The 23,175-nt window shown below is 39.3% G+C and overlaps 2 protein-coding genes across 2 annotated transcripts in view; one reads left to right on the top strand and one right to left on the bottom strand.

Moving 5' to 3' along the window:
• Positions 1-19,673, top strand: part of LOC105193451 (protein Wnt-1) — a 47,681-nt gene extending 28,008 nt beyond the window's left edge. The window contains exons 2-7 of the mRNA XM_011157898.3: positions 6,911-7,094; positions 9,093-9,216; positions 9,370-9,527; positions 15,176-15,353; positions 15,859-16,090; positions 16,934-19,673. Of these exons, the coding sequence (XP_011156200.1) occupies positions 6,911-7,094; positions 9,093-9,216; positions 9,370-9,527; positions 15,176-15,353; positions 15,859-16,090; positions 16,934-17,135 (1,078 nt within the window). The 3' untranslated portion in view covers positions 17,136-19,673. The remainder of the gene's footprint in view (positions 1-6,910; positions 7,095-9,092; positions 9,217-9,369; positions 9,528-15,175; positions 15,354-15,858; positions 16,091-16,933) is intronic.
• Positions 19,618-23,030, bottom strand: LOC105193456. The gene is made up of 5 exons (XM_026135920.2): positions 22,583-23,030; positions 21,867-22,472; positions 21,126-21,474; positions 20,758-21,010; positions 19,618-20,411 (listed from the first exon to the last, which is right to left on the bottom strand). Exons 2-5 carry the CDS (start codon positions 22,232-22,234, stop codon positions 19,903-19,905), a joined length of 1,479 nt encoding a protein of 492 aa, XP_025991705.2. The 5' UTR covers positions 22,235-22,472; positions 22,583-23,030; the 3' UTR covers positions 19,618-19,902.
• Positions 23,031-23,175: the final 145 nt, after the last annotated feature.

The following is a 23,175-nucleotide window of genomic DNA, read 5'->3' as shown; positions in this document are numbered from 1 at the left end:
AGCGATTGAAAATGTCCGATTGAACTCGGACGTATCTCGGGGATTAAACCCGAAAGCTTATAACTACGTTGAAGTATGTATTATATGAAAAAATATAAGTCTCATATTTTAAGCTCCTCTACATGTCCAAAGCTCATCAAGAACAGGGACCGTTGCCAACGTTTCCTTGTCACGAACTTCGAGGCAGTTTGCCTGGCGGAAGCAATCTCTTACTGACACAGTGCACGCTCACACATTTGTTTACGCGAATCAAGACGCGAAAGGCGGACGGATAAATAACGAGCGCTTTGCGAAATGAATGTCCTCGTGTTGCCGTGTATTTCGTGATTGATTCAAAACGATTAGTACCGACTGATAGAGAATTTTACTTCCACCGCGAGCAATCACAATGGCAAAAACGATAGATTTGACGAACGTGTAAAAACATTAAAGGATTTCCTACACAAAACCAAATAAATCCATTATTTTTAAATCTGGGTTTCGACGTCAAATCATTCTCTATCAGTAGCATCGTGAACTATTTTGTTCCGGCAAGAAATAAACAAAAAATGAGAAACGTAAACAGGTGCGGTAGATCTCATGTAGAAATTTATTAAGGATGGCATTATATAACAGGAGAACTCGATCATTATTTTGCCTTAAGAAAGATTTTCTTTAATCTGATGAAGTCTTATCAGGATTTAATAAGGAAGTTTTAACTTCAAAATTTCTTATTTAATTTATAAAGACCAGAAAAGGATCTATGAATGATATCATGTGTAAGAAAAATAAGTATTCAGTAAGTCCTTATTATACCTATTTTGTAAGGCATAATAAGGAATTTTTATTTAAATCTCATTTTATAATGAGGTTTATATTATTTAATTACTTAAGTAAAAAGCAACGGAAATCTTTTTTTTTAAGCTTCTTTTCTTTCTATAGAAAGACTTTGTGAACAATTTGTTACATGCCGCACAAGGCTCAGATTTATATTCATTCAGACCAACTAATCGAGCCTTTATTATAATAAATTCTTATCAATATTGTACACGGATGTAAAATCTCTGCAAGAATTCAACAAGTTTTGAATCAAACATTTTGTGTCTTTTTTCTTAAATAGATCGTCAAAACATTAATCAAAGCTCACAACTTTGTTCTCGTTACCTATTTACACAATGAAAGATTTGAAGATGAGAAATTTTTTGTTTCCTGGTCATTTAACTTTTTGGACTTGTTTGGTTCCTCTAGGAAACCCTTCAATTACGTTTTATCATCGAGCAAATTACATAATGTGCTTATCTAAACAAACGAGAGAAAGAAAATTTACATAATTAATGAAGTAAATACAAATACCAATTGGTACCGAAAACGTTAGAAAAATGGTCTCTGCACGCGCAGCCACAACATTTGTACTTTAACCACCCTCATTAGTAGCCCCCTAGCGTTACGCCCGGGGGTGCCGTAGGTCTGTCCCTGTGAGTCCCTCTCTTCTCCCATCCCGACCAGCTATAACGCACTTTCCCAACGATCTACAGCAGGTCAAGTCAATCCGTTGACGCGATCGAAAAATTACTGCGGGCAAATATCCTCGAGCGAATATACACGTATGCTGCGCCGCCGCGCGCCGTTCCCCTCGCTGATTGCCATTACGCAACGCGAGGGTGAGATTGAGGAGTACGTACATACGTGCGGCGGCAGTGGTAACGGGGAACTCTCCTTTCGGTAATCGATACTAATTAGAATGAGGCGAAGTTTCGGACCGTGTGCCGGTGCTCGCTTCAACGATACGCCCGCCCGTTTCATCCCCCCCGATGAGTACTATCGCCCTCTCGCCCGTCCCGTCGTCCTTCCTCCGGAGAGAGGGGGTTAATATCGACGAGACGTACCTACGACGTATTGTAGGCTTTCGTAGAATTTATCCGGCCATTATATCGGCGGCTGTGAGTGAGTGTTCTCGACATAAATGGGCCCTATCACTGTCACACGAACAAAGCGCGGCCCCGACATGATTATGACGGCAACGCGATACCCGCTTTCGAGTAATAATATAATAATCGCGGTTGTGTGTTTCGCCGTTGTCGTTGAACCACGCGGGATCGCCGTCTCTCTCTCCTCCCGTCTCCGTCTTGTCTCTAAGCTCTCTTTCTGCTCCGGGCATCATGAATAGGACAGGAGAAAAACCGCCCGACGATTCTCTCCTCCGCGGCCGGATACATCGAGCGAACTTGAATATGGATTTCATTCTTTCATATTGGTGCTTTGTGCAATTATTCTGCTTCCTCCTCTTGTTGCCCTTTTATCACTCCTTTGCATCCTCTGCCTTCTTTATATGCGCGTTTCTCAGCGATGCGCGCCTTACCCTTCGCTTAATAATAATAATTTTTTGTGTATATTTTCATGCATGCAGTTGGTTTTTACCAAAACAGTCCTCCGGTCGACATAGCTATAAAAAGTCGTTTGACGTGTGTTTCTTTAGAAATAATATTCTTAACACAATTTTCAGTGACATGTGGATTTTGTTCATTCAAACGGATTTTTTTAATATTTTGCGAGAAATCAAAGGAGTAGAAAATTAAAAGATGAAATGTGAACAATTTTTCTATATATATATATAAAAAAAAAAAACTGGACACACCACGTTGTTATTGAGTAAATTAAAAAATTCTCTAAAGTAGCCGCTGTATCGGAGAAAATTTCCAATTTTTCAGTCAATGTGAGCCAATTCTTGTGGAGACAAAAGATTACAAGCAGAAAGCGATGGTCTCCCCATCGTTTTTTCCCCCCGGCTGTTACGTCCTTGACCGCTTTAACCGATCGCCCGATATCGATTGTGCCCACCGCAAAACTATACCGGTTGCCCGAACAATCAGCCGCTTCCGCTAACGACGCTGTTGGTTACCGTCGTTCGTCTGAATTGTCTCGAAATGGCATTCCCGAAAATTGAAGAGAATAGTCCTATCAAAACGAGATAAAATCGAAGACAATAAAACGTCTAAATCGAAGGCCCGAAAGAAGCATGTAAAATTTGATTTAAAATTAGTAGTAATACACTGTTAACAATGCTCGATCTTAATTCTGATGTGCTGCTCATATTTTTCTTACACTAACATTACTCTGGGTGAAGAGTCACTCGCAAAATTAAAAATTTTTTTTACACTTGAATTTTTTAATTAGATTGAATCACGTTATTAAATTGAAAGTCAATTTAATAATAAATGATGTTAAGAAGTATGCAAATGTACCACTAAAAACTATTTTAGTGTAAACAAAGTTGTATGAAATATTATTTTAAATTATCAAAATTTTGATAAGAAAAACTATATACTAAAACTTGAATTAGCGTTAAGATAAAAATTCACCCACGGTAGGACACTCCAAGCTTAGATTCTATATAGAAACACATCAAAAGGAATCGACGTCTAACGACGTATCTTTGCAATATTTCCATTTTGAGATTTTATTTCCGTTTGACCCTCGACGGGATCGTAGACATACTTAAGACAGTGCGAAAGCACTCGTCGGTGCTTTTACTCGGACAAGCGGAGTCTATCGGATATCGACATCGCAGCGAGGACCACGCGAAGTACCTATAGCGTGCGTTTCGCTTTGCCTTGACGGACCGCAATATCGGACGACTGTTTCGATCGGGGTGTTCTAGCGGAGAAAATCTCGACTGTTTGACGAGAGGCTCATCCCCATCGTAAACAGCATTTCTCGCGATGCGGCCGCCAGGACGCGCGTTACCCTCGCTGTGTTATCCCCCTGGCTCGTCGTCGACGGGATCGAAGGCGTCTAGAAATGTTTCGATCTCGCGTCGCGTAAGCGGCGGTAATCCCGGTTACGAGGAACGCCAGCGACATTTCACGAGTACACAAGATAACACACGGAAACGACAAGAAAGGGCGGGGTAGACTAGACTCGCGGCCGTTGAGTATCCGTAAAACTCGCTCTCGGAAGGGTCGTAAACCGTACCCAAACAAACCTGAAATAGCTGGTCGACGGTGCCTTGACGAGTCTTGCTGACTGCTGATGCCGACACCGCCTGTATTCTCGGCCGCAAATAAATAATAAACGTTACACGCATCGTAGCTAGCTAGCTGCCCTAGAAAAGCTGCGCCCTGGACGAACTATCATCAGCTCCTTTACGACTGACGGATGCTTGAGAAAACGGCAGACGGATGAGAACGAAAGTAACCGGTGGATAAAGTGGTTGCAACGTGTTCCGTGATTTCTTCTAAACGCTTATTTCCGTTAGTGGAAATCCGCCTTGTAATTTATGATCGTACGCTCAGTTGTGTTAAGTGTTTGAAGTGCTAATTTAAAAAAAAAAAAAAAGAAAAAATTGAATAGGAAGGTCCAGGTACAAACCCTGGCCGAGGCGATGTTTTTCGCAATAAAATCTTTACAAAATTGTCTCTCGAAAATGCTTATTAGTATCAATATTACTAATGTCAATTTAATCTGTGATATTACGTACTACTCCAGCTTTTGAGCCTTAAGACTATGTTTCGAGACAAATAATCCGTGCGCGGTTCACATGAGCTGGAGAGAAACGAATTGTATAATTCACACACAATTATTATTAAACATCAAGATCTGCTTTGACTGATATCGACTTCTTTCGCTTATGTTTGAAAAAAATATTTTGTTACACAAAAACATATTTTTTAATTCTAATTATTTTTATCGCAAAAAGATGAAATGATGAAGATAGACTTTACAACCTCTTGCAAGGGAGTATCCGACCCCATGAAATGGGTGAAGAAATTACATGCTTTTTATCGTGACCCGAAGGGGTAATACGCGGAGATACGTTACATTTTATGCGATTACATTTCCAGTTATTGCGCGTATCGATGACGTTAATTATCATTCCAAATGGCGAGTGCGCTTCAGCCACTTTTCGAACGACCCTTGCTTTCTCATCGATACACCATGACCACCGTCTCCTTCTCCCATTGATGCCCTAAGGGCAGCTGGGAGCGCTACCGAGCCCTAAAGCCACACCCTCGATTCTCATTAAGATTTACCGTGTAAACGAGCGTTGCCCGTGTCCGGACGGTGCTACTAATCGAACCCCTCGAGCCGAAAGAATTGAAAACAGTGCGGAGCCGATGCGTCCGAGGCTTTTAGGAGAACGAGATCGCTAGGCGTTTAAAGGTATCGAGGCAAGGAGCCGTGGCAGTTGTCTGGGCGATTTAACGAAATTGCTGGTAGGAGCTGCCACGATTATCGATAAATTAATTCGACCTCGGATTAACGCTCACACGTTACAATCATATATGCCAAGGAAGCGCTAAGGAACCGAAGAATTAACGTGTAACTCGATATACTCAGAACGTTGCAGAAATGTCCGAGCGAAAATCTGGTGAAATTAATTGAAGACTGTGATTCTATTAACTGTTCTCGACGACGATGTAATTTGCAGGAGATATCCTGTAATTTCGATCGCTTGTAATATGAAAATTATTACGATGTCGATGTTAAAGGAAAAAATGATACTACACCTATTTTCTCGCCAAAGAATTAAGGATGTACCGGATTCAAATAAATTATAGGTATATGAAAGTTATGTGAATAAGATTATATTTTTATGGTTTATTTATTCTATTTGTTACTAAAAATTAAATTATTTCTTGCAACATTAAGAAAAATCTTAATTTTTTTGTAAGTACCTTAAGTTTGTAATGAAACTTTACATAAATCATCTGGAGTATTTTAAGTACTTACATTAAAAAATGATTTTTTCGTTATTTCTTATTTCATTATTAATTATGTTTTCATTAAAGCACAAGTCTACTTCATATTAAAATAACTTTTTATCCAGATAGAAAATTGCCGCCAAATTTTTTCTGCTACTTTCAAATACAATGTAAAACGATCTGTAATAAATTTTTTTATAATTTCCTTAATATTTTGAGAAATGTCCTATACATCCCTAAAATTGCGGAACACGATTTCGTATAATTTCAATAATATAATAAGTGTTAATGGACAGATATATCTTATTATTGCCTTGTTAAGCAAATAATTATCATTTATCAATTAAATATTTCGAAACCAGGAAAATGCGAATGAAATCAGTAGAGTCCCTCGAATAATTAGTAGGAAATAAAAACGACGGGGGGTTTTGGAGCAAGTTGGAGTAAGACCGTCAATAGTTTTATAGAGTTTAGGCAGTGAAGAGCCTAACTCACTTGCTTGGCTTTCCTCCTGACTTCGTTCACGACGAAGCTACGGCTTCTCTCCTCCCCGTATCCTGTATTCCCCACCCGGTTTCCTCCGCCCTCTGCCCCCGCGTTTCACCCTTCGTGTCTCATCCTCTCTCGGGCCCCGCCGCGTCCTCTCCCCCTCTATAATTTTCACCCGAATACCTGCTCTAATTATAGGTGTTTCGTCACGGCGGAGAGAGAGAGGATTCTCCCGTGATCGGTCGGTAGGTCGCGCGCGGCGATTCCCGCCGCTGTAAATCCGTTGTAAAGCATTTCATATCGTAAGATGATCCAAGGCAAGATTCGGCCACCGCGTTCTCCGTACCTTAGATTAGACACTTGCTCGCGGAAGGAATGAAGAATGCGTGCGCGACGAAACAACGCGGCTGGGAGATCCTCAGCGAAGATCGAGCGTGATCGTTGAAGTTTTTTTTATTTTTCTTCCTTTCGATAATTAGCGACCATTGCGGCTGTAATAATTAAAAGCAGACAGCGTATTTCTATCGTTCCTTTTCGCTCGTGCTACCATTGCGTATCTTCGTAAATCGAAGGAGAGAGACAAGTCAGACAAGGGTGGTGGTCAACGCGCCGTTCATTCGCGACGACCCGTTATTTAGCGGCGCGCCTAACCCGCGTGCAATGAGGCGTAGAATTAATTAAATTAATCACTCGATATAACCGTCATTACGTTATTACAAGGCGCGTGTTCTGGTTTATAGGTACTTGGGGCTGGAGCCGAGGCTGACATCCGGCCCGATCCAAGGGAGCGGCGTTGTCGACTCGCAGACGCAGATCGCCGGCGCGGGTGTAATCGGTCCGGCGAGCGCCGAAAAGAACTGTAAGAACGCGCACCTGACCGCCAAGCAGCAGGCAATATGCTCTCGCTCGCCACCCGTCCTGCAGGTATTTACCTCGTGGCGGCCCGGAGGGCCCTGCGGCTTCTCTTTTTTTTTCTTTCTCTCTCTCTCTCTCTCTTCTTTCTCTCTCCCTCTTGGATTAATGCCCGGAGAAGCACGCGGCTAATTCGATTCGCGGGACCTACGACCGCGTGCCGAACATCGGCCTTCGGTCGACCGGCCGGCTGAGATTTTTCGTCGAGTCGCTTCTGAGAAGGCTTTCGAACGGTTGCTCCTCGCCACTGCGTAATAAATGGATTAACGTGTCGTGATTAGTAGTTTTGGGCATTACCGGAGGAATCACGGAGGAATTATAGGGTTCGCGCTCTCTCGCGCAACGATAATCACCTCTCCGACAATTTTTGAAATCCGAGTTTAATCTCCGGGGAGAGGGGGGGGGAATCTCTATGAAGTAGCCACTGGAGACTCGAATTTTCGGACGAACGTTTCGACTATACTTTGTCGCGATTTTCGCGAGAGGTCAACGAACTTAATTGTGTACGCGCTTGGAATGAGAGAAATCGAGGCATTCGGGCGCGTTTCTTTACATAATTAAACGACTGTAGATCCGATTGTGATCCCTCTGTCCGTCGCGGAATAGAGAAAGCTCTCGCGACGGGACGCACATTGTGCGGCATCCAAACCAAAGATTTACCGCTGCGTTTACGGTGATATAATACAATAGGTAGGCACGAGCTCTTTAAGCGGAACAAATTTGTTTCTCGATCGGCATCGCGCGATTCAATCTCGACCGCTGCCCGTGACAAAACGGGCCGGACGTCGTCGTGCGGTTCGTGCCATCCCGAAATCGCGTTTACCTTTCCTTAATGCACAAAACGTGTCGGAGGGGTGAGCGGGTAAGGGGACGGTCGTCTAGGAATCTATCTAGGTACCTAGGTAAACCTGGGGAACCTCGAGGCATCGATATCTCTTTGAATGTCGCCGACAGCGCGGCAGTGCTGCTTTTCCGAGAGCGTAAGTTAACCGACAGAAGGGGACCAGGGCATGAATATTCATATGTCAATCCGGGTATCGAAGTTTAATTTTTTAACGAGCGACCAGACCCATTAGGAAACGGCTGAACGCTTTCCAACGATCTACGGAATGTTCGATGTATCGGTTACTGGCCGCATGGACTAGCCGCGATTTACCGTTTATTAAAACGCGCTGCCGTGGTTTTGCGTAAGCCGGGAATTTGTCTTATCGTTGGACGTTAGCTGGACGTTAAACGATCATTTTCATTTTAGTACTTTGTGCTTTTAAGCGATGACTCACACTCGTAGTAAAATGAGGAGAAAGCTGGCCGGTAAATTGCGAAAGAATAAGATGTTAAATGGAAGTTAATCCTATAAGCACACAAAATTAGATGAATATTATTAAAAATTAAAATATTCCGAAAATATTATTCAATTTTTAAATATTATTTTAATACTATGGGAATATTGTATTAATGTTATATGTCCGTTTTTACATAACATTCGTGGAATATTACGAAAATGTTCTACGAATATTAGTGTGATCAAAAATTAATGTGAATTATTCTGCATAAAACTTTTATATTCATAAACTTTATAATTATTACATTTAGAAATTATGATATTGCCAATAATTGAAAATATTGAAGTAAATAATATTATTTACTTCTCTCATATAATATTATCAGGAGTGGACTATAATTTACTATTTAATATTAAATAATATTGTAGCGCTTATAGGGAATGTATTAAGCAGAAAGTTTGTAGGAGTCTCAGCAGCAAGTCGTCGCAACAAATTTTTTTCTACTTTCACGTTTGCCATTGAACCTTTCATCGCGTGCCATCTTTTACGCGCACAAAAATACGATAATTCGATCTTCGAAGTTGGAGATGTGTTAAAAACGGGAAGAGCGCGCGCGGGCTTGTTTGAGCATCGGCATCGTGCTCGATGCGAGGGAGAAACGTCGCTCGAGAGTATCCGAAAGCGGTGTTCCTTTTGATTCTTAGCTTTCACCGTCTTACGCTTGCAGGCAGTCAGAGCGGGCGCTAGGCTCGCCATAGAGGAGTGTCAGCACCAGTTTAGATCAGCGAGATGGAACTGCACCGTCAGCCCGGAAAATCCCGAGAATGTGTTTGGCGGCGTCATGTTAGTCAGTAAGTACTCACGGTTCGATGCCTGACGCGGTTCGACCGCGCCGGATGCGTCGCTTCTCAGAGCTCGTTGCTCTCGCCGCTCTATACACTTGTAAGACCACCACATCAAGTACCACGAGTGGCGGCAAAAGAAATTCCGTTTGCGTTTCGCAGATAGTCGAGAGGCCGCCTTCATATACGCCGTATCAGCAGCCGGGGTCGCTTACAGTGTCACGAGGGCCTGTTCCAGAGGCGAGCTCACCGATTGCTCCTGCGACAATCGCGTGAGAGCGCGACGTCCGAACAATTGGCAGTGGGGAGGATGCAGCGAGGTGAGTGTCTCGCACGACGATTCTTTCGCGTATCTCCCGTACGTGCCTTTTTATCTACGCTCGACGTATCGGTTTCGCCATATCATTTTTTTCGCCGTGCCGAACGATGACGTGATATGCAAAACCTTTTATCTCGTATTACAGATCTTTAACCGATCAACTGTCTGCGTTTCTGTTTTATCCACGTTACCACTTGGAGATTTTTATTATTCACGAAAAAAGTGTCGGGAAAAAAAATAATTCGATATTAAATATTAAGTATTGTATATCAAATATCTTTGTTTCCACGTGACCGACGTGTTGCGTGTATCCCGCTCCAATATCGCGCCGCAAGGGGTTTGAGAGGGAAGGGAGGGGGCACGTGCATCTCGGTTAATTATCTGATATCTCTTTGCCCGCTGTCTCTGACCGGCGGGTCGTTTCGTCGCGAATTTTAATGCCAGCCGAAAACAAAGCTCGAGCAGTAAACGTATGCGTTTCATGCGAACGGCTGACCCCTTGTAGACATTGTCGGCTTACAAGGGGATTAAGGGAGCTAAGCTTGTTAAGTTGCAACAATCCACCGACCCTTTTCCCTTCTTCCCCCGCAATTCGGACACGTAACTTAGTCGGGCATGAGGAACGAGAGTTCGCGCAACACACGTAAGCGCGTGACACGTGCACAGATAGTTACGTATACGCGTCCGTCAGAGAGTATCTAGGACTCAAATATCTTTTGAATCGCTATGTAGATTTCTTTCAGGATTTATTAATAATAATAATATTAACTAATCATAATAAATATATTATTAACATAATATATTAATAATTTATCAATAATAATTATTAAATAGATTTTAGCCAGATACAGATTTAAAAATAATTTTTTAGATTTAGCCAGCAAATCGATTTCGCCGTTAAAGGCCACCGAGCCTAAATACATTTTTGTTTACTATCGTTTATATTAGCAAGAGAACCAAGCAATAATTACAAAATCCTTGCGACCATCAAAATAATTCTGCAAAACGCACAAACTGATTGTCAGAACATCGACATTTTTTGCAGCATTGCTCATCATGCTTGAGCGTTCTGCCTAATTGTTTTGACGACCCAACATCATTTTCAGATTTGTATCAAACTAAATTTTTTTAGATGCTTCAGTAAAATAGTTTTTTTCATGTATATGGGTTGATATTGAAAGATTATTATATAAAAGCATTTTTCAATGAAAAAAATTATTTTATCCAAAGAATTGTGTATTCCTTTTCTCTTTTCTCTCTCTCTCCCCCTCTTATTATTTCTCTTTTTCAATACCTTCGATGTCTATTTAATTATTATGTGAAATTCTATTATACAATTAATTTTAATATTTATTTCGTCAAGAAAATACTGTGACAGATATGTTAAAAAATGTCTCGTCTAGTCGCGAGAATTAGGACGTGAGAAAACGTGAAACTCGCGAGTGGGATGTATCTTAACGAGGGTGAGTTCGGTGGACAAATGTCTGGGATAACCGGCGACACGGAACTCGGAGGTAATGATGTTTGCTCGCTCTCTTGCCGAGCAGCCAGCAAGGGGGTTTCGCCGTTAAAGGCCATCGGACCTGAAGTTTTTGTTTTACTATCGTTTGTATTATTAAGCGGGCCTACCAATAATCACAGAACCCTCACGACCATCACGTAATATACGTCAGCTCGCTTTAGATTTAGTCATAAATGTGGATTTAATTTATACACGGAAAGAACAATTTTACTTAAATACAAATGTGAAAATAATTGTGTTGCGCCATTTACAAAATTGTATCGAATGTTTAACTTTGTTGCTGGAATGTCAAAACTGTTTGCAGCAACATTATCATGCTTGGGTATCCTACATAATTATTTTAATAGTCTAACATAAAATTATTTTCTCATCTGTAGCTAAATATTTAAATGCGTAAAATTGTTCATGCGGTATATAAATTAAAATAATTACATTAACATTATATTAATATAATTAATATATTCACTAATTAATATTAGTATTATAATATTAATTAACTAATATTATTTAATGTAACTATTAAAATTAGAATAATACTTTTTCAGATACGTTTAACATTTAATATAAACGATATAAGAACACGAAAATTTACCCAGAGAAAAGTTTATGTTTAAATTAATGTAATCGTTTTTTAACTTTTTTTTTTTATTTGAATTGAAAATACCTTTAAGAAAAATAAATATTGATTTAATTTCAAGAAATTACGTTATTAGCCTTTTAAAAAATAAATAATCTGTTCAAATTATTTAATTAAAACAAATAGTTTTTTAAATTTCTTTAATTTCTTTTTTTAATTTCTAATTCAAAAGAAATACTGACAAAATCTAAGAAATAATTTATTATAGTTTTGTTCTGGTTTTAAAAATATATTTCTTTTATTTAAAAAAAAAAAAAAAAAAAAAAAAAGGAGAGGGAGAGAGAGAGAGAGAGAGATAAAATTTGCTTTGCACAACCAAACTAGTTATAATTCCAACAAAAGGAACAATCGAACAATTTTTTCCAATCGAAGAAACTTTTCTTTAACCGTATAACAATGCACAAATTTCTCTGGTTGTAACAAATATTTTATGACTCGAAGAAACTTTTTTCTGGATGTATGTGCTTAAACCAAATCTAAACAGATTCATCGGCGATTCGAATGTCCTTAGTAATGAGGATGCAAATCGCAATGCATACGAATATATCAATACGGGCAAATTATAGAAGATATAAAAGAAAATATATCTACTTACATACTTGGTGGCCGCAAATAGATCGGTGATTCACATCGTGTCCTCGCTGCACTTTGAGAAGAAAGTAACGGCGTTCGAAATAAGCGGAGTGGATTTCGGAGGCTGCCACACAGAATCGTCGATACTGAAATAGCGATTGTTTTAATTCAACAGAAGTACTGACAAAACGGACGTTATACAAAACAAAATATATTTACATACCTGGCGGCCGCAGATAGATCGTTGATTCACATCACGCCTTCGCTCCGCACTTCGAGAAAGTAACGGCGTTTGAAACAAGCGGAGTGGATTTCGATGGCCGGCACAAGGAGGCGTTGATACCGAAGTGGCGGTGTCACGCGATATTTATCGCACTCGCGCACGTAAATACTCGACGCATTATGATTTCTTTTTCGCGATTCAAGATCATTCGCGCGCGAGAGGTTCGTTCTTACGCGACAACAATCGCGGTCTGTAAACGACGCGAATGCGACGAGTTCGTTGTAGCGCGTAAACTTAGTAGTGGTAAATCGAAAACTTATGCCGAAAATACAAAGTCCAATGTAGAAAAACAGAAACTATATATATATATATTGCGTTCCGAACAAAGGATTGCGTCGGCAATCCTAACTGCGCTTCTTCACGCTGCACACAATCACGGTACGCGGCTAATCGGCGAATCCAGCGACAAATCCGCGTCTTACAATTTCCGTCGCGGGGAAGTAATGGCGGCGGATTGGCGGAAAGCATTTCGGGCGATCGAGATCGTTACATTGACGCGTAATAACTGTTGCACGATAGACGCGACCATGCGTACGAGCGCGTATACACGTCCGGCGCTCCGCAAGACAGAAGAAGGGGATTTTTCTTGCGCGATATTCCTTTTGAACGGTAAAACGATACGCGACGAACACGGTGCGGTGGAAGCGCGTCGCGAGGAAGTCCGTTACCGACCCCGGTTCGAGAATCGCAATCGTCAGGTGTCGCGATTCTCGATATATCGACGCGACGCGGCGCGGCGTCGACCCAATCGCAGCTGTTTGTAATAATAATCGCGCGGGACGGATGGAGGAATTCGAATCCGCGACTTGTCTCGTGAAAACGATTGCGAAACTCGAAATCGGAGCGTCGAGATTGCCAACATATTAATCGCAATAACTAAACATTTATGATTAAAGCAGAATATTTAGAATGTCCTGGTAAGGCGAATATCTTGATAATAACGAATTATTTGCAATATATATTTTGTTTATCGCCAGTACTTATGATTTGTTACTACTATTAGTAATTTTAATATATATAATTTTTTAATTTAAATTAAAGTCAAGTTTTCTATAATGTATCTATTTATTTATACTATTATAAAGTAATTATTTTATTTTATTTTTAGAAATTATATTTATAATAAATGTATTATATTATTAAATTATATTAATAATTTTTTAATTACCAATTTTAATAACTACACATGGTTGAATATTCGAGAAGTATATGTTTCAGTAGATATTAGAAATGATTGAAATAACAAACTACTTGCAATAATCTATTGCAAAAATTATATTGGAATTTTTTTTCTGAGAATTGAAGCGATATCAGAAGATAGAGGCATGCGATTTTTCTAATCACACTAATTAAGTGTGACATACGTATGAGAATGAAATATGAACTTATTTATTATATTGCTATCGTTACCGCAACAGAATGTTATCGAAGACCCTCGGTGACTTGACTACAGCGGGTTGTCGTCGATAAGTCGACGCGCATGATGCCACTCGAGAAAGAGAGGGAGAACGGTGATACTCGAGGGGAAGGATTACGTTTAGACAACATCTGACAGCAAAAGCAAAGAGGGGCCATGGTATAATCTCGGATTGCCGACGTGTATCGAGAAGCATCTGGAAACGGCGAAGAGGCACTCTATTAAAATAAAAAATATTATAAATACGGAAAACTGTTAAATATAAAAAATAATATTAATCCCACAATGCTACTGTAGATGAATTTTCATCCTAGTGCTAATTCAAGTTTAGTACAGTTTTTGTATTGTAACATTTTGATAGTTTCAAATAATATTTAAGATTTTTTTACATTAAAATAGTGTTAGTTCAGTTATTCTAACATCTTACAAATTACAAAGTAAAAATAAATATAAAAAAATTTTTTTAATAAAAAATAATTATGTATAATTTATGAATTTTTAGCTAGAGTAGCATCAACGCCAAAAAATATGAGTAGCACTCTACGGTTAATATAATAATCTTATTACCTTCTTTATATTATATTACTGCACTGAGAGAGAAAGTTGTTAACTTGACTAAATCTTTCAACTCAATTGAATTTTTTCAATTCAAGTGTTTATGTATTTGACTTATATATATAAAATACTTGAACTGAAAAAATTCAATCGAGTTGAACAATTTAGTCAAGTTAACGACTTTTTTTCTCAGTGTACGTAAATACTGAAGCAATGCAAAATTATTTCATAAAGCTGAACATGAAATTCTCCGAATTCTACATGTCGAAATTTTTGATGATGTGCATTTGGTTTAGCTCTCCAATATTCAGCGCAAAATTTGTGGCACCGCGTACTGTACATTCGTAACCATGAATCGCGCGTAAAGCTGCCTAAGGAAGTTTCAAAGCTGGGGGTCTTTAAGGACCCGCGCGAGATCTCCTCAGCAGGCTTAGGACCTGTTCGCTTAATCTCCACGGCCGTTCTCTCGGCTCGTTGCCGCGAAGCGAAGAGAAGCTGGACGATGCAAAAATAAAAAGATCCAAGAGAAAGGTCATTTCTGGAGGACATCCAACTCTAGATGTTTGTCGGGAGTCCTCAACGCGTCTCAAACTTTTTAATTAGTTCTTAAAGTTTTTTAACATCATTTAAAAAAATGTAATGAGAAACGTATTCTTCTGCAGGATATACACTTCGGAGAAAAGTTTTCGCGCGAATGGTCCGAGGGCGGAGAGGAACCGGTGAAGGAAGGTGTTCTGTACGGGCCAAAAGGGTTGGCTGGCCAGCTGATGAGGAAACATGATAGCGAGGCCGGTAGACGCGCCATTCGCTCCAGGATGCAGCGCGTTTGCAAATGTCACGGTAAGCAGCAACTAGAAGCACTCTCCGATGTTCGTTTCTCTGCAAACAGTGACGCAGATACTGACTTTTTATGAACAATAAATAGTCATAAAATTAATTATCCGGATATTAGAAGTTCATTTTATGTTAATTTCATCAAATATTAATTTCTTAAGAACAACTCCTTTAAAAGTGGAAACCCTTGTCAGTGATGTGTTTCCATCAAAAGTAACTCTCACACACATTTTTAGACTTATGTAAAACAGATAAAGATAAGTAGTATCGGCGCTTTGCTGTAATTGTATTTAAATATATCTTTTAATGATTTTGTTAATAACAAATCAATGGATTTTTTTAGTTTGAACATACGTTTACTTTCGATGGAAATATATTACTTAACAAGTTTTAACTTCCAATCGAACATTTTTTAATTTCTAATATTTCATAAATTTGTAGCAAATAAACTTCCACGATTGATGCCACTTCCTCGTCTCTTTCTCATCTTCACTTTCTTCTATTACGACAGGCATGTCTGGCTCGTGCAGCGTGAGCGTGTGCTGGAGAAGACTGCCGTCATTCCGGGCGGCCGGAGTGGCCCTAGCGGCTTTGCACGAGGGTGCCGCTCTGATGCGACTGGCGCAACGTGGCGGTAGAAGACCAGCCAGGCTCAGACCGGCGCGTCCCGATCTTAAACGGCCGAACAAGACGGATCTGGTTTATCTCGAGGACAGTCCTGATTATTGCGAAAGGAATCTCACGTGAGTTTTAACTCGCACCGCGCGAAAACACTTCTCTCAACTTGGACATGTTGAACTCTCTTCAGTATAGAATTATCTATCAGAAACGCAGATATGATCGCACGAAACGCCTTATATCCTAAAAAAAAAAAATAGAAATAACATGTTTTATTCTGTTGTACTAATAAAAAGAAGAAAGTTGCATCAAGTGCTTGTTAATATACGTTTGAATACATATATTCTTAAAAAAAAAAGAGTTGATAAAGTGTTTCAATAAACTGATTACTATATCACTAATTGATGATATTTTACCAGTTAACACTTTATCAATTTTTTTGTTAAAGAAAGAAGGTTTGGGTAAAATATCTAAAATTTTAGCTAGATACAGATATAAAAATAATTTTGTTAAGTCACCAAAATAATAGTCCATAAAATAAAATAATTAACTATAATATATAATAAAATAATTACACTTAATATTATATATTAATAATTTGATGCTTAAATCAGTTGCTAAAACGTCAAAAGCATTGCTCAATGTATGCTTGAATGTTCTACATAATTATTTTGATGGGATCTCATAATTTTATTTTCAAATTTGCTAAAGCTCAATCTAGCTTATTAGATACTTTAGCAAGACCGTTCTTTCCATGTAAAAGAAAATGGTGAAAAAACCAATGTTTCAAATTTTTCATATCATTTCATGGTGAACATTATCGGCACGTTGAAAACGAAAGTTCAATATGGGATCCAAGGGATTAATTTCAGGAAATTCTCTCGACGCTGTTGTCGGCATCGTTTTTTTCTGTTTCGTGCCATATTATCACGCTCAACGACATCATAATTTTCGTTCTCTCTCCGTAGGCTCGGTATTCCTGGCACGCGAGGAAGAGTGTGCAATCGGACGTCTCTTGGTCTCGACGGATGCCGGCTGCTGTGCTGCGGCCGGGGCTACCAGACGCGAGTGCGGGACGTCACCGAGAAATGCAAGTGCCGATTCGTCTGGTGCTGTCACGTGAAGTGCGAGATGTGCCGGCACACGCGGGAAGAGCACGTGTGCAACTAAGCGGCAGATGCATTCCGGGGTTCCGGCCTATCTGCAAGAACGCGCTCGTTCTTTACGTTCGGATTAATTATTCATTGCCACTTCGCGTTGGTACATCCGCAATTAACGCCGCGAGAGGCTACACAACGACACGTTATGTCGATGCGGTTTCCGCCTGACGGTCGCATAAATCGCAAGCACCGTTCTTCAGCAATATCGCATAAGAATAATAAAATGCAATACGAGAGCGTTCGCTTGTGCTCGAGGCCTTTGCTTTCGCGAGAAAGAGCAGAAAACGTATTTATTTGAAAATGGTCGGTGTCAATTGCATCTTTCACTAATGTCCATTTCAACTAATGTATTTCGATTAACTTTGATCTCGATTTAATTTACTCTTTATCCTTCTCTAGTTCTAAAATTAGAAAAAGATAAAAATTAAGTTAATCTAAGATCAAAGCTAATCTACATTGGTGGAAATGAACGTAAGAGCGACTGTTTCACCTTCATTTATATTTATATGAGTCATCGATTTAAATAAATTTTAATCTTAGATACTTTTTACCTATAAACTCAAGCGAAATTGCCCATGGCAATCAAGATTCTCGGTATTATAACGTGTAATGATACGTCTGCGAGGTTGCTGTTGCGTGGCTTATCATCACCGTTTTGACTGTCAGGTGCCACGTCACTTGCGCGAACGCTAATGCATCGGAAGCGAATGTGTTATTTTAATTTACATTTAATCGTTTAATTTTATCTCGACCCGGACGCACCGCGGAGGTGAGGAATTATATTCCAGGGACACGTTGCATGCATGCTCGCTCGCTTTGCATCATCGTACTCGCGCGATCTGACGATCCGAGTTCTGAACGTAAACGTACACGGTACGGCATCATGTTTCCCTCATCTCTTTTCCGACTCTATTATATACATATATACATATATATATATTTATTTATTCGATATAGCTGTATATGTATCTCTCATATAATTAGTACGCATTCTTTTTATAGCGAGAATCGAGTGATAGAAGGTTTCGTCGGAATTTTATCTAGATTTCTCTTCGTGACATATTTATGCATCTCGCGACGCTCGACATCGCGCCCTGATGTGCCAATTTACTATTTCTGCGTACGAGAGAAGGAGAGAATAAAAGCCCAGTGTGTAAGAAAATGAGTGAGTGAGAAAGAGAAAAAAAAGCAAACGAGAGTGTGCAAAGGGGAGCAAAAACGTAATAGACCACGCGCGTCGATTACTTTTTTTCCCTTCTCCTGCTCTCGCACACTCGCGTACAATACGCGTGCAATTGCGCGACGAGTGTCCTATTTATATCGAGGTAAAGACCTCCGCACGGTGTCTCGTAGGTATCTCATACTGATGTCGTATGTATATTGATGCTCTCTAGTGCATAGAACCTTCTTTTCGCCTAATTAAAGAGCAACGTAGCGAGGAGTCGGGCCACGGGAGAAAGAGCGATTGCGAATTATGAGGCGATCCACCTCGCGAGCGAGACGAATCCGCCTCGGGATCTCAGGAGCCCTTGACTCGCATGAATCGGGAACAATACTGCCAATGAATGTAAATATCGTCTCACTGTTTTTTTTTTTTTTCCCTTTCTAGACTCTACGCTCGTAATCGTCGTTGTATATACATAAGCGTTTTCGTCGGCTTCGTTTAGGGAAATCTTTTTGCGTTGCGTCTTTTTCACAGTTCACACAAAATACTCTTCTATCTCATCCGGCGATGTTATCTTTCGCTGTCACTATTTTATATATATTTAATACGATGATAATACGACCGCTTTATCGCATGCCAGCGCCAGTTAAGTCGGCAGTCTAGTCATTTACGAATTTTCTGACCCCCCCCCCATATCAGCGGATACACTACGCTCACAACGAATTACACGCGAGATTTCGCATTTTCTTTGGCCGAAATCGTAATAGCATAACGCATCGCGCAATTATTATTTTGAGAGACGTAGATATATGCTTAATTATTTTGTAGCTATAAATATTAAATATTATGCAATGTCTTATAAACAGAAATTTGCAGTTTCTCAAATAATCTGCTGAAATAATTTACTCGAATTATTCGAATACGTTATATAGTACTATTATATATGCACATGCATGCACGTATAATGGTACTATGCACTTGATATACTATGCAATTATAGAACCATGTTTCAAATGTACTATGAAATTTCTGCGAATATGAAACTGCTCCATAAATTAATGAATGAATGAATTAATTAATGACGCTTATTCGATGAATTCTATAAGGTCTTTGAATTTTCTAAGATATTTCGCATTATTGCGAATTTACCATTATATGAACATAAACATTATTTCAGGTTGCATACCTATTATCTCTCTTATTTGTTTAGGATACGGCCTTAAGCAACGCATAGTAGATATCGCGATTCGTCCGTAATATTGTAAGAACTTAGCGATAAACGTAAACACGAGAGAATACGCTCGTGCCAACGACATACAGAATTCAGTATTGTGACAAACTGTAATTTATTTTCTTCACGATAATACATCACACTTCATTAGACTCGTAGTCTTTTCAGTCAAGTTATGAGAAGGTGTTCTCGTAATAATAATAATAGTAGTAATAGTAACGGTTTCTTCGCTAATTATGAGATAAAATCTAGTTCGTAAAATCTTTGTATTCGTATGTACCTGTATTCTCTACGTGCATTTATATATAAATATATAGATATATATATATATGTACGGAAATGTCCACGCATGCGTATATCGAGTAGAATTTCGAAACACGTTCATTCCGTATATCGTCCCTTCGATGTTTGCACTTTGTTAGCCGTGATGAGATATCGTGCGACGAATGCACTGCTCGTACAGACAATCCCGAGGATTATACCTACTAGAAGGCCGACAACGAATTGAATATCCTCCATGAGTGTCCTCGCCTGACTCATTGGCTTATGGAACTTGCCGATATCGTCATCTTTCGTCCTTGCGACATAGCGCAGCCAGTAGACGAGCCTATCGGAGGGCGGGTTTAGTCTATCGCGTATCGCCATAAAGACCTTTCGTGCATTGTCAAAGTAAACCACCGTTTCGAGAATCTCGTGCACCATCTGCGCGATTTCCTCGGCTGAGACATGATCGTTCGTGGAGCGCGCGAAACCCAACTCGACTGCGCGAGCAGTATTACGAGACTCATGGGCGTTCCTTGGCAGACATATCACGGGTGCCCTGTGAAAGGCAGTTTCCAGGAATTCCGTATCGGTACAATGACTCAACACCACTCGGGTTCGGCTGTAACCTGTAACAATAAGGCAACAGTATTAAGGTGAAGAGAATGCCTCCACGCCATTGCCGCATTATCCTCTCTCGCGCGATTATTCAATTCAATGGCGCTTTGAAGAGCTCGCATTCGCGAGGCACGTATTTCACTTGTGCACAAGTAAACGCTTAGACATTGTTTTCATTTACTGTGAAACGTATTGTGCCGTAAAAGAGATGCGGGTTCCTCAGTTAGAATTCAACACTGTATTCGTAAAATTTAAAAGTTTACGTCTTTAGAAAATTTACATAATTTATAATTTTTATGCTCAATTCTCATTTTCCTAAAAAAGATCCACATCTTTAATATATAATTTATATTTTACCTATGAGATCTTGCCGGTCGACATTAGCTTCAATAAAAAGATTTTTTGGCCTGTCAGCATTTGCATTACTCTCACTCATCCATACGACAGCTTGACCTTCTCTGGCTTGAGGCAATATCTCTGCTAATTCTCGTATCAACGTACCGTAACGCTCTTCTAAAAGAACAACGATAGTACCGGTTCTATATTCGAGTAATAAATTATGCAGGGGATGAGGTAAGGGATTTGCGCCTCTGCAGTGATGACAACCGACCTAAAACCCATTTTAAATCCATGATAAATAATAGTTTTACGACAGTTCACAAAGAAATGTTGAATTAATTTAAAAAATAGTAACAGACTACAGGATTAACGTGCATTTTACGTACTTCTACAAATAGCTCTGTTAAAGACGCAAAATCAGAACGTAACACTCTATCGCCTCCCCAAAGCACTAATCGAACATTTGAATAAAGATGTTCCAAATCGATATTGACAGACGATAGAGATTCAACCGCTAATCGTATAGCGGGAATTAGATAATTGTTTTTAACATCCGAAAATATGGATCTCTTTAATAAAATTGTTTTTGAAAAGCTCGACCAAAATCCACCATTGTGCACTGGCAGGCCAACGTTAGTGCATTCAAATGCATACAGTTCTTCATCTGGATTCTGTATCCAGATTACTGGAATGGATTTAATATGTTTCGCAAGTGGAAGCAAACACCCATCGTGTCTAAAAAAAGAAACATTGCAAAAGTATGCATAAAAGTATATGTACAAAATATTAATATTTTATTAATTTTAGAGTACTTGTATTTCCTTTACATTAGCAATATTAATATTCTGAAAAATTATTCACAAAATTAAAAACTTTTTTTACATTTTATTATTTACTGTGTAAGTTGTAAGGTATTAGAATAATTTAACAATCACTATTTTAATGTAAACAAAATTCTATTAAATGTAACTTTGAATTATCAAAATTTTAATAACAAAAACTGTATTAAACTTGAATTAACAATTGAGAAAATTTTGCCATAGTAACATCAGGAATAAATTAATGAATTCTACACCTTTCAAATGCATGATAATATAATTGTAAAATTAAACTTAAGATTGATATACCTTAATGCTGGAAATATAGTGAATGTGGCCTTTAACTCCCATATTTTCTTCATTGTATTCACATCCTTAAAGAGACTCTCACATGTTGCTAGTGCATATTTGTTGGCATTCATCGACTTATTAATATTAACGTTTAATTGCAGTACTTCAACATCGATCAGTTTATTATAAACATTGCTGGCAGCATATGTCGGTATTATCAATGTTGTATCAAATCCCTCATCTGATAAGGTATTAGCCAACAATGATAGATCATATACATTTTCAAAAGCGACTACTAGAGCTGACAGAGGAGGAACTGTCAGAGTTGAGCTACTTGCACATTGAAATAAATAAAAACATGTGTACAAGCCAATTAGTCCCAACATTATAATTATGATTGTATAAAAAATATTTGTTTTGCTCGGATTTTTAAAGCTTGAACGAGTAGCACCTAAAATTTGATTAGATCATTAATCTCTTCAATATAAATTTTCCAAGAATTATGATTGCATATACATGGTGTATATCTTTTTAGGCAATTGTCAACATCACAGTGAATAAAGATTCAAATTTACTGGTAAATTCTTAATAAAAGATATTGCACTTGATCCAGAATTTTAGAATCTAAAAAGAAACAAGCAAAATTACATCCAAAGTAAACATAGAAGACAACACATACAGTAAAACACATCTAAAGAAAGTTTTATTTCTCTCAAGAGTGTAGCACAATTTACCTCTTTTTTTATCACTCTTTGAGGTCCAAGCAGCCTGTACGATCTTTTTATCAAGATTTCATGATCTTGGTGCATCAAACTCTTTTAGGATCCTAGCTTCAAACGGATTCGCACAAACCTCAATCCAGGAATTATCACCGGCTTTTCGGAATTCGTCTCATCACATTCATGCGGCGTCCTAAGGATCGAGTGAGGATCTACAATTTCACAGGGAAACTTCCAAAAGTGGTCGTCTCTGACGCCGCGTGTACAAACGCGAGCGGAACACGGCGCCGCGCGGCGTATGAATAACTCGTATCCGAACGCAGAACGTTCGTGAGGCGTCCACGCGCACGACAGACCGCGTGGGGTCCTATCAGATTCGTCTTGTCAGAATCGCCTTGGTACCGCGACCGACATTCTCCGGCGCGAGGCGGGAGAGATATACGCCGCGACCACCGATCCACACCGATCATAAGTACATATCTCATTATCGCCACCACGTGACAATTGGAATGAAAATCAAGGGCAGTCGGGGGTGCGAAGACGGATGGTGCGGGTGTGAGGAGGTTATGGAACGGTGTCTTACCTGTTTTCCGTACGCATGCGCACAA

The sequence above is a fragment of the Solenopsis invicta genome, chromosome 9 (genome assembly GCF_016802725.1).
Source record: "Solenopsis invicta isolate M01_SB chromosome 9, UNIL_Sinv_3.0, whole genome shotgun sequence".
Classification (NCBI taxonomy): domain Eukaryota; kingdom Metazoa; phylum Arthropoda; class Insecta; order Hymenoptera; family Formicidae; genus Solenopsis; species Solenopsis invicta.
The sequence above is the reverse complement of the archived record's forward strand: the minus strand, read 5'-3'. Positions and strand labels throughout refer to the sequence as shown.